The following is a 12866-nucleotide window of genomic DNA, read 5'->3' on the forward strand; positions in this document are numbered from 1 at the left end:
TGCTATTCTCTCTCAATGTTAGTCTTCCATCTTTATTTGATTTTTTAAAAGAAGTAGTGGTGACATCTGCGTCTTCCTAACTTTCTTCTAAAATATGTTATACTTCCAGCGTCTCATGCACCTTGATTCTGGCTAATCCGACAACTCTACCTAGTGGTCCAGCCAAAGGAGACATGGGTATCTGTTTATTAACTCCTCGTCTTGTTGGAGTACTATTTTTTTCTTCGTTTTGAATTTTTAGACCTTTTATATCTTAAATATACTCTTTGATATAAAAATGCAATTTTATTAATGCCAACAATTTCCGACGCGAGAAAGCGGTGGAATGGATTTAGTTTTTTGTTTTTGAGAAAAAAATATCCCTCCCAAAAAATCGATTTTAAAGGATTTATCCCTTTTCTAAAGTCCTTGGCATATGCAGGATATTTTTGCATTTCAGAAATTAAAATTTCAAACTGTTTCCGATTTGGAATTTTCATCTTCACTTCAAATATTCCTTCAAACAACCGCGTCGTTTCTATGTCGCTCACAATTATAGCAACGACAAAAAACGACTGTTTCTATGTCGTTTATATAGTCGTTTCAAATTGGGGAATGCCAATTTATTTTCGATAAATGTCGTTAACGCCAACAGGAATGCCAAATAGGCGTTCTTAAGTCGTTTTAAAACGATAACGACAACGGGAATAGAGGCGAATGAAAGTTTACGTACCGAAGTACTTTAATTTTAAGTTCTACAACTCAGTTATATACGGCAGTCTCTTGTTTTTTAAATTTATACAATCCGCCGATATTTACCACCTACGCTACGAGAAATTGTTAACACTGTAATCCAAAATAATTCATACTTCGCTCATCCGAAAGAGATATAAAAAATATACTACATTATCGTGATAAAGTTTGTGATCCGACTAATCTAAGGGTTTATGATAAAAGCACGCAATAAATTTTGAATGCTCAGACTACTTTGATCTGGTTGACCTAGATGATGACAGCAAACATTCCTCAGCAAACATTCCATACGAACACTTGTTGTTGTTTATTTAGTCTGATGATCCGCCGCTTCCTAACCCAGGGATTCCATGTCATACCCAAACAACTGATCATTGTGTACAGCTTCTGACAACAGTTTCCCGACGCGCTATAGCAAAGAATAGAGACGATATCATAGGCGTAACTTAAGAAAGTCGTACTACAACACCACGCATGAAATCCAAAAAAGACTTTAAAACCTAAAAAAACTAAAACTAGAAAAGATTCCCAATCACCAGTAAAAAAACCAATGTCTGTAACTTGCACCACAAAAACGTTTAATTTTTTGAAAACTGAATTACAATAATAAAATCTTATTTTCGATCCACCGTATTTTCCACAATTTTAGAATTAACAAGTAAGGAAGGGCTAAGTTCGGGTGTAACCGAACATTTTATACTCTCGCAATATATTGATGTAATTTTATAAAGATATCACAATTCGACCCATATATTCGGTATAAAGTTCAATAGAATAACGAAAATCATCATAAATAGTATATGAGGACTGAGGTAATTCCTAAACCGATTTCACTCGTTTTCACCACCAAGATACAATGTATCGAAGACTATACGCTCACTTAATTTAATATTACTTAAAATTAGGTATATGGGATCTGGTGGAAGTTATGACCCGATTTTTACCATTTCAGGTACAGAGAGAAACTGTTATAAGAAAAAAATTCAGAGGGAATGAATTACATTAAAATATCTGAGGGATTTACTTAAGTATATTTTTTTTTTGAATGCTAGTCGTAACATTGCGACTAATCGAATAGTGCTAACCGGTTAATATTCGTACGAGCGGTTACAAACCGGATATTCGAATAATCGGTTTTCAGGTTAATCGAATAATTTTAAGAGCCCTAATATGTATGTATGAGTTCACATGATCTATGAGTGATCGCGCAACATCCCTACAACATTCACTACGCACCACTAAATTTGATAAGGAACGAAAATGAAAATATAGTGCACAGTGGAATACAAAGTTATTTTGATATATTTATTTAGGACGGAAAATTTCGTGGGTAGTTGTTATTAGTATGTACTTATACCAAATCAATAATGATAGCATTAACGATTACGACAAACGTTTACCGTTACTTTTTGTGGTTCCCGTTTAACAGAAACTAGTTTACCGCTTCCTTAAAATCGACAATTAATTAGCTTATGGGAATTTCTTATAAGCATTTTATTAAAAGCGTAAGGGTTTGGTAGTGAACTAGGACAAGACGAAGTAACTCCTGTCATCAAACAAACAGTCAGCAAATTCGCGTCTTGGCTCCCACGTCACTGTTGACAGTCATAAGTTTGAAGTTGTAGATAATTTCGTCTATCTTGGACAATGTCAGCCATTAAATCTAATGCAATATCATTCCTGCCAACAGGTGCGACTATAGACTGAGTAGGCAATTGAAAAGTAAAGTTCTCTCTCGACGAAAAAGCCAAACTCTGCAAGTCCCTTATCAACTCCCTACTGCTTTATGATGCAGAAGCGTGGACGATGTCAACATCCGATGAGACGGCACTAGGAGTTTTCGAGATAAAGGTTTTGTGAAAGATTTACGGTTCCTTAAACATTAGCAACGGTGACCACCGCCGACGATGGAATGATAAGCTGTATGAGTTATTCGACATTGACATAATTCAGCGAATAAAAATACAGCGGCTGCGCTGTTGTCATATAAAGAAGAAGACCATTTTGTGAAAAAACCCAACAATTTTTCATTTATTGTTAATTTATTTCGAAGTCAGTAAAGATACAGGGACAACAAAACATGAATATATGAAGCCTTTGGGCAATGAGCTCTTCTGAACCCAGCGGTCAGTTTCCTCGTCATAAACTGCTACTCTTGTCTCATTTTCACTCCCTCCCCTGCCACCAATGGTCCACAGTTTTTTATCAAGGGATGCGCACGAAATACCGCACCAGCCACCATCCAAAGAGCAAATCTACGAACATTTACGAATAATTAATTTGATATCAAACGATTAGAAACAAGTAAGGAAGGGCTAAGTTCGGGTGTAACCGAACATTTTATCTCGCAATTTATTTATTTAACTTTATTTATATTATGAGTATATAATTAATATTCGTCATATATATCGTATAAAGTCCATTGAAAGTTGGAAACCATAATATTAGGTTAGAAGCACCGAGGTCCTCGTGTTCGATATATGGGCCTTAAAAACCTATGGTCCGATTTCGGCGATTTTTAGAATGGGGCTGCCACACTATAAACATAGTATTTGTGCAAAGTTCTGCACCGATATCTTCACTAGTGCTTACTTTATATATTGTAAAGTAACCGATTCAGATCGTCTTCAAAGTTCTGGTATATGGGAAGTAGGCGTGGTTGTGAAGCGATTTGGCCTATTTTCACAACATATCATTGGAATGTAAGGAAACTATTACAAACCAAGTTTCATTGAAATCGGTCGAGTAGTTCCTGAGATATGGTTTTTGACCCATAAGTGGGCGACGCCACGCCCATTTTCCATTTTGTAAAAAAATCTGAGTGCAGCTTCCATCTGCCAATTCTTATGTGAAATTTAGTGTTTCTGACGTTATTCGTTGGTGAGTTAACCCACTTTTAGTACTTTTCAACCGAACCTTTGTATGGGAGGTGGGCCTGGTTATTATCCGATTTCTTTCATTTTTGGACTGTATTAAGAAGTGACTGAAAAAAACGACTCCAGAAAGATTGGTTTATATAGCTCCATTGGTTTCCGAGATATATACAAAAAACCTATTTGGGGACAGGGCCACGCCCACCTCCCCAAAAAAATTACATCCAAATATGCCCCTTCATAGTATGATCCTTCATCCCAAATTTTATTTCCATAGCTTTATTTATGGCTTAGTTATGGCACTTTGTTTTCGGTTTTCGCCATTTTGTGGGCGTGGCAGTGGTCCGATTTTGCTCATTTTCGAAAGCAACCTTCCTATGGTGCCAAGAAATAAGTGTTCCAAGTTTCATTAAGATATCTTAATTTTTACTCAAGTTACAGCTTGCACAGACGGACGGACGGACGGACAGACAGACATTCGGATTTGAACTCCACTCTTCACCCTGATCACTTTGGTATATATAACCCTATATCTAACTCGTTTAGTTTTGGGTGTAACAAACAACCGTTATGTGAACAAAACTATAATACTCTCTTAGCAACTTTGTTGCTAGCAACTTTGTTGCGAGAGTATAAAAATTAACTTTAATATATGTACATACCTTAGACCATGTATTTCGCAGAGGATCGTAACGTTCAACATTTCTGCAATTTTGATGCCAATAATCACCTACAACATAGATATGGCCATGATATGCAGCTACCTGTAATATAAAAAATAAAAATTAATATTTTATTTAACTTTGAGAGGTAAGAGGACGGCTTAATAAGCCAGGGTAGTTCGGGACAAACAAGTGGATTTTGTTATTGTATCGCAGTAATAATTTTGAGAAATTTGCTTGGTGAAAAATTTTGGCTGGATAGTAATTCGAATTAATAGAAATAAATAATTATTTAACACATTTTATTCATTATTTTTCGTTTCTGCTAAATTAAAAAAAAAAATCGTTTAAAATAAAATGAGCCTTTAAATCTTAAAACTTACAGCAGGCTTCGAATGATAATTTGTCATATCTGCACAAGAAGCCCAAGTGTTCGAATCAGGGGTATAGCATTCGACGGATTTTAAGCGATTTTTATTTGAACCGCCCATTACGTAAATTTTACCATTCAAGGTCACCACACCGGCACAGCATCGTGGTGTAATCAAAGGATCCACGATCTCCCAACCATTAGATGTCGTATACCTGGAAAAAATAAAAAAATGACACATATCTTTAAATTGAGACATCTTATTATTCATAACTGTATGAGGACAACAAAAATATATTTTTGGAGGAGAGATTTGAGTACTATGTTTTTTAAAGTAAAAGTACTCCGTTTTATTCACCGTGAATTGTACATGTTCACTTGTGTCGTACACTCTGCATTGGTTGTGTTGCAAAGCTTGAGGTATTTCTCTAACATACCATCTCGGTTCAGCTTTTCCATTTCCTTCGGTACTTCTATAATTGGGTACCCAAATGATATTTACTAAATTTGGCCCTAAAATACGATTGACAGTGGAGTGGCGTGGAGAAACCAAACACTTAGTTTAGGTAAGAATTCGGATGTACCAAGACCTGGAGAGTTGTCATGGAGGTGGAGAAATATCGGGGATGGAGTAGTGTTCTTCATTTTCATTGCTTTTTCATCATTAAGCTTAACGCAAACTTTTAATATTAAGTTGTCTCAACGTCCACAATCACAACTGCTAAATAATCCATTAGAGTTTTAAACATATGTACTTACCTTTCAACTGAATCCAAAAAAGTATTACCATTCCCATGACCACCAATCGCGTAGATTTTACATTCTAATTCGACAACACAGTGCGCATATCTTGCTTCATTCATTTCTGGCAATTCTCGCCATATTTTATTTGTTATATTCCAGCAGAGAACGGTTTTGGATGGTGACTTATAGAGATCTTCGCCAGTGAGAAATATATTATTATCCTTTAAAATCGCGCTACGGTTTATACTATCCTTATTTATACTCTCATATGTTTGCCATTTATTCTCAGCTTTGTTATATTGCAGTATGCATGGATTCTGCGCCATATCCTTTGTTTATATCAAAAATGTATATTGTACATACATTAATTAGATAAATTAAATATTGAAAATATACCGCTGTCTGTGAGCGCTTACCTCTTTGTAAACCACCAGCAGTGTTCTCTCATCACGATTTGCGTTATTGACCCCTACACGTGGTAATGTGTGCCGGATATTTATCTTAGACCGTACTGCGGGATTACTGATCCACGTGGACGCCATGAAGGCCAACAACTCACAGCCTGGTAATGACTGAATGTGAGTCAAAAGGAAATCCACATCGAATTGCGTAAGCCTCAGGCAATCGATTAATCGAGGTAGGTGTTCTTGACGCGCTGAGACATCGTGGTTAAACCAACGAGTTATGGCACCATAGGCATCTTCCTCACAAGTTATACTCAAATTATCCGATTCTAGCAGACATTGCAATTTCTCAACCTCAAAATAGAGGAACTCTTCGCGTTGGCTCATCTAGTATTGACAAATGCGAAATTTAAATTACACAAATACAGTCGTGTCATTCACTACGTGTATGCTGATACTCACCTCCATGAAATTCTGTATTTCGTATTCGTGGATTTTCAGCTTCAAAAGTTCATTTTCCGTCTCGCGTTCTAGGGCATACACACCTTGTAAGTTGCATTCATTTATGTGCGCCATAAGAAATTCAACACAAGTGGTAGCGGCGTCTTCCAACTGTAACACGATTGCTGCCTTCAGCATCGCAGCGACATTGCCAACGGTAACCAACGTCTGCCCGGTGTAGCAAAAGGTTATTAAGCGCTCAAAAATATCGCTATCGATATCATTTATTTCGATGACAGGAGTATTGTCTAGATCGCCGTTGAAGAGGTTCTCGAAGTATGGACTCGCTGCTGAGAGTATCAAACGATGCGCGGGTACACTGTGAAAGACAAAATTGTAGTTTTAATTCAATATTTTTTATGCGAGATTCAAACAAGGTAACACTTACAAAGATGCTGGGTTTAAAACTTTAAATGTCACATCAATTAAAGATTGTTCGTCGTAGAAGCAAAAAATTTTGGTCATTAATTTCTCCATGAAATGTTGTTTTAGCCCCCTCGACTTATTCTGTGAAACAGTTGCTTTCGTAGAACTTGTGGCCATTGTTAGTTACTGGACTTTCCTGCTGTGATAATAAAATACTAAATTGAAAAGAATTATTCTAAATACGTATTTTCAACTTGAGCTTTCTATTATAGTTTAAACTATTGTTTGAAGTGGGAGTGCGAATTGAAATGTCGTGGATTCGGACAAGTGCAGTCGTCTTGGAAAAGTGTTGGTAAAGCGTCAAACTCTGAGCTCGATTATAAACTAACCACAATACGTTATTATCAAGAATCAAAGCATTCAGTCGAAGCTTCAACAGCTTATAAGTGCAGAAATTAGATACTGAGTTTAGAAACTACCATTTTTTGTATGATACAGTTATAGTACTTCCTAAGGAAACACTAATTTCTTCGAAACATTTATTTCCATCACCTTAGCAGCCATGTATGTATGTTGAATGGCTGAGATTTAAGTGCTGAACACAAAGACAACGACAAGCGACAACTGTCAAATAAATTACAAATTTTTCTAATTTTGACGACGACAATGGCCGCTGTAGAGCTGCCACTTATATGCGAAATGTAATATTATTCAAAGTAACTAACAATTATGGGGGATGGGGTCATATGTAGAAGTTCACGCAAGTGAGGAAAGTTTCTGATTGCCATTCACTTGGGAGTGGCCAGGAACGATTCTTTTGCATATGACTCAAGCAGCTCACGACTTCCGGTCTTAGACCAAGTATCCTCTGGGTAGCTAACAAACATCCGTTTGAAGGCGAGCTAAAGTGAGAAGGCGAAACCCGCTTATGCGGTTGTGCGTAGGGTTTGGGACCCACCACATAAAAACACCCCCAATGAAAAGAACAAAACAGCCTCGGATGAGAGACCCCAATTTTAATGACGACCACTGCAAACGTTTAAAGGACTACGAAATAAGGGCATGCACCTGGAATGTCCGGACTCTTAATTGGGAAGGTGCCTCTGCCCAGCTGGTTGATGTCCTCATACAACTAAAGGCTGACATCACCGCCGTCCAAGAAGTGCGATGGACGGGACAAGGATGGAAGAAGGTGGGTCCTTGTGACATCTACTACAGCGGCCATATAAAGGAGCGCAAATTCGGTGTTGGATTTGTGGTGGGAGAGAGACTACGTCGCCGAGTCCTGGCATTCACCCCGGTGGATGAACGTCTTGCCACAATCCGCATCAAAGCGAGGTTCTTCAACATATCGCTGATTTGCGCCCACGCCCCAACGGAAGAGAAGGACGATGTGACCAAAGATGCTTTCTATGAGGGCCTAGAACGCACCTATGAGCGCTGCCCCCGCCACGATGTCAAAATCGTGCTTGGCGATTTTAACGCCAGGGTGGGTAAAGAAGGTGTCTTTGGCACAACAGTCGGAAAATTCAGCCTCCATGACGAAACATCGCCAAACGGCCTGAGGCTGATCGACTTCGCTGGGACCCGAAATATGGTTGTCTGTAGTACCAGATTCCAGCATAAAAAAATTCATCAAGCAACGTGGCTGTCCCCTGATCGAAACATGCGCAATCAAATCGATCACGTTGTGATAGACATGTCTCCAGTGTTTTAGACGTGCGTACGCTCCGAGGACCGAACATTGACTCGGACCATTATCTAGTAGCAGCAAAGATACGCACTCGCCTCTGTGCAGCAAAGAACGCCCGTCAACAAACACAAGGAAGGTTCGACGTCGAAAAGCTGCAATCACAACCGACAGCCGAACGATTTTCTACTCGACTTGCACTCCTGCTCTCCGAGAGCACTCATCAGCATCTCGATATAAGGGAGCTGTGGAACGGCATCTCAAACTCATTGCATACCGCTGCAGCCGAAACAATTGGTCTCCGGCAACGCCAAAAAACCAGTTGGTACAATGAGAATTGTCGTTCCGCAGTGGAGAGAAAACAGACTGCCTACCTCGCAACGTTGCGATCGACCTCAACACGTTCGGGGTGGGATAGATATCGAGAACTGAAGAGGGAAGCGAGACGCATTTGCAGACGTAAAAAGAGAAAGAGGCCGAAATGCGTGAGTATGAAAAGCTTGAAAAGCTGGCCGACATGGGTAATGCTCGAAAATTTTATGAAAAGATGAGGCGATTAACAGAAGGTTTCAAGACCGGAGCATTATCTTGTAGGGACCGAGAAGGTAATCTGGTAACAGATGTCCAGAGCACACCGGGATTATGGAGGGAACACTTCTCCGACCTGCTCAATGGCAGTGAAAGTACAACACCAGGAGATGGCGAACCCGATTCCCCAATCGATGACGATGGAATAGATTTTCCATTACCCGACCATGAAGAAATTCGAATAGCAATTACCCGCTTGAAGAACAACAAAGCGGCGGGGGCCGATGGATTACCGGCCGAGCTATTCAAATACGGCGGCGAAGAACTGATAAGGTGCATGCATCAGCTTCTTTGTAGAATATGGTCGGAAGAAAGCATGCCTGACGATTGGAATCTTAGTGTGCTCTGCCCAATCCATAAGAAGGGAGACCCCACAATCTGCGCCAACTACCGTGGTATAAGTCTCCTCAATATCGCATATAAGGTTTTGTCGAGCGTATTGTGTGAAAGACTAAAGCCCACAGTCAACGAACTGATTGGACCTTATCAGTGTGGCTTTAGACCTGGAAAATCCACAATGGACCAGATATTCACCATGCGCCAAATCTTGGAAAAGACCCGAGAGAGAAGAATCGATACTCACCATATTTTTATCGATTTTAAAGCTGCCTTCGATAGCACGAAAAGGAGCTGCCTTTATGCCGCGATGTCTGAATTTGGTATCCCTGCAAAACTAATACGGCTATGTAAGCTGACGTTGAGCAACACCAAAAGCTCCGTCAGGATCGGGAAGGACCTCTCCGAGCCGTTCGATACCAAACGAGGCTTCAGACAGGGTGACTCACTATCGTGCGACTTCTTCAATCTATTGCTGGAAAAAATAATACGAGCTGCAGAACTAAATAGAGAGGGTACAATCTTCTACAAGAGTGTACAGCTCCTGGCGTATGCCGATGATATTGATATCATCGGAAGCAACAACCGCGCCGTTTGTTCTGCGTTTTCCAGACTAGATAAAGAAGCGAAGCGTATGGGTCTGGTGGTGAATGAGGACAAGACGAAATATCTCCTGTCATCAAACAAACAGTCAGCGCACTCGCGTCTTGGCTCCCACGTCACTGTTGACAGTCATAACTTTGAAGTTGTAGATAATTTCGTTTATCTGGGAACCAGCATTAACAACACCAACAATGTCAGCCTTGAAATCCAACGCAGAATCACTCTTGCCAACAGGTGCTACTTTGGACTGAGTAGGCAATTGAAAAGTAAAGTCCTCTCTCGACGAACCAAAATCAAACTCCATAAGTCGCTCATTATTCCCGTCCTGATGTATGGCGCTGAAGCGTGGACGATGACAACATCCGATGAGACGACTCTTGGGGTTTTCGAGAGAAAGGTTTTGCGCAAGATTTATGGTCCTCTAAACATTGGCAACGGCGAATACCGCCGACGATGGAACGATGAGCTGTACGATTTATACGACGACATTGACATAGTTCAGCGAATAAAAAGACAGCGGCTACGCTGGCTAGGTCATGTTGTACGGATGGAAGAAAACACTCCAGCTCTGAAAGTATTCGATGCAGTACCCGCTGGAGGAAGCCGCGGAAGAGGACGACCTCCACTCCGGTGGAAAGACCAAGTGCAAAGTGACCTGGCTTCACTTGGTGTTTCCAGTTGGCGCCAAAAAGCAAAAAGGAGGAATGAGTGGCGCGCTCTGGTGGATTCGGCTATAATCGCTTAAAGCGGTTCCTACGCCAAGTATATATATATATATAACTAACAATTATGACGTTATTTTGCCATTTTTTTTTGCACAAAAAAGTTCACATTGAACAAAATATGTATGTATGGAAAATTTATTGAAGTAAAAGGTTCCGTACGACAACAATGAAATTTTTGTTTGAGATGTCGCTGCCGTCTTCAAAATATTCAAGACGCTGGCTTCAAAGCGACATTTGTAGTCAGCCGTCACTTCGTCGTGTCGTGTTGTCTTTGTGTTCAGAGCATCACTCGCCAAATCTTTTTATCACCAAATTGAGGAGAAATAATAACAAACCGGCTAAATGTTTGTGATCAATAATGTAGATATTGCAAATTCGGCACGCTGAGCGATACAACTGTTATGCGCTCTCAAATGTTGATTGTCTCTTAGACCCATCATATCACAGAATGTTGAAATCACGTTTTGTTTAATTCTTTGCTTCGATTTCTGGTGGCTGCATTACACACATATACATAAGTTTACATACGGCTTGTTGAGGGATGAACAGGTAAGAGAAAAAACAGCTCAAGTGATCGTATACCTGCTCATGCGGATTGTCACTACCCCGAACAAGCGAAAAACGAGAACGATGCGACAACGCGTCGAAGGTATAAACTATACAAAATTAAAACAATTATTTCATGTTAAGATGTTATTTAAGGTATTATTGCTGTGGTTGTATATGACGATACTAGGGAAGCATCTCCGCTTGCTAGAACATTATTGCAAATTCAACATCAAATTCATCTCTTTCACAAAGCCTTTTCATACATCCATATGTAAGTATACATATTAACACGGATTTGGGGATTTCCCTTACATACTGACACTCAGGCACCCACTTAACACGGAACCAACTTGTTTTCATCACTAAATCGTAACGTAATATGATGTTGATATTATCGGTAATGTAATAGCGCGGGAAAACAACAATCAAATAGTGCAAAATCTACTCACCAATAGTACCTGTTTGCTCTGCTGCTCTCGCTATACTAATGAAGTCGATAACGTTATTCGAAACTCCTTAATTCAAGGGAGCGCTGTCAAAGTCCTAATTTTCTATAACATTTGACAGTGTTGCCACTAGGGAAAAAGAAAAACAATTTTGACATTAGTAGTTTAATTTATGTGTATACATCTTTAAAAACTCTTTCGCCTCTTGCGTCAGTTTAGTTTACACATTTAGACCATTCACAATGGCTAAAAGGACAAATTATTATCAAAATGGACAATATAATTATATATATATATTTAACATAACATAAATTAGCTGGTGAATTAAATAAATTATAATTGATTAAAGAAAACGTACATAAAAATTATTGAGCAGATTTAAGTATATATCCACCAAAAAGTAGCGCAACACTATGGCGCATGCGCGAGAAGATATTTTAGCACAACATGGATAGTTATGTACGCACACTCACATAAATATAGATCCGGTAACGATTTTCGCTATATTTTAAAACAAATTAATAAAAATGTAGTTTTGTTTTCACTTTGTTCAAACTAATTGATTACGTGTTTTAACGTTTTGTCTTTTAATAAATTAGTTTGAACAAATGGTGAAAACATATCTACGTTTTTATTAATTTGTTTTAAAATATAGCCAAAATCGTTTCCGTACATATGTATGTATACTTATGTGAGTGAGTGTATAAGTTAACTCAAGTAGCTCATTCACAGATGAAGAACTCACACGTGGCTTGAGTGAACAAAATCCTGATCTCTCGCCAGCCACTGCGTTTAGTCGCTTGATACTATTATTAGTGCAGCAGAAGATATTAAGAGGATAAGAAAATTGGTGAACTGGTACAAGGTCACGTAACAAATAGTGAACATAGGTTCTAGATATACTTTTCTTTAGATTTAAGTTTTTGTTATAAATTGTAGCTCATAAGGTGCAGCAGTAGCTCACTAAATTATAATAAAATAAAAAATACAAAACAACATGTGCTATTTAATCTTATTTAACTTATATTTCATAAATAAATAAACACCGTAATATATTCCCTAAATGTTTAAGAGAAAATTTGTACCTAGATATGTATTTACGTAAATGGCATTTAACACTGCTAATTAAAGTATATTACTTTGGTACAAATAGCCACCGTTTCATAAATAATACACACATATTAACTCCATTTAAATAAAAGTTATTAAGAATTCAAAATCACAAAGAAACCTTATCGTACAAAAAACGAACTATTTCATCATTTATTTCAGCGGGA

At 38.6% G+C, this 12866-nt stretch overlaps 1 protein-coding gene across 3 annotated transcripts; it reads right to left on the bottom strand.

Annotated features, from left to right (window-relative positions):
• Positions 1–2640: 2640 nt before the first annotated feature.
• Positions 2641–12154, bottom strand: LOC105220415 (kelch-like protein diablo). Of its 3 annotated transcripts, none has more exons than XM_054235967.1 (8): positions 11593–12154; positions 6675–6867; positions 6248–6605; positions 5798–6139; positions 5397–5710; positions 4651–4852; positions 4268–4369; positions 2641–2987 (listed from the first exon to the last, which is right to left on the bottom strand). In XM_054235967.1, exons 2-8 carry the CDS (start codon positions 6827–6829, stop codon positions 2775–2777), a joined length of 1686 nt encoding a protein of 561 aa, XP_054091942.1. In that variant the 5' UTR covers positions 6830–6867; positions 11593–12154; the 3' UTR covers positions 2641–2774. The 3 variants fall into 3 exon arrangements, with proteins under 3 accessions (XP_054091942.1, XP_054091941.1, XP_054091940.1); XM_054235966.1 differs by having other exon boundaries at positions 5798–6172; positions 6675–6851; positions 11593–11884; XM_054235965.1 differs by having other exon boundaries at positions 5798–6172; positions 11593–11883.
• Positions 12155–12866: the final 712 nt, after the last annotated feature.

Source organism: Zeugodacus cucurbitae, chromosome 2 (assembly GCF_028554725.1).
Source record: "Zeugodacus cucurbitae isolate PBARC_wt_2022May chromosome 2, idZeuCucr1.2, whole genome shotgun sequence".
Taxonomy (NCBI): domain Eukaryota; kingdom Metazoa; phylum Arthropoda; class Insecta; order Diptera; family Tephritidae; genus Zeugodacus; species Zeugodacus cucurbitae.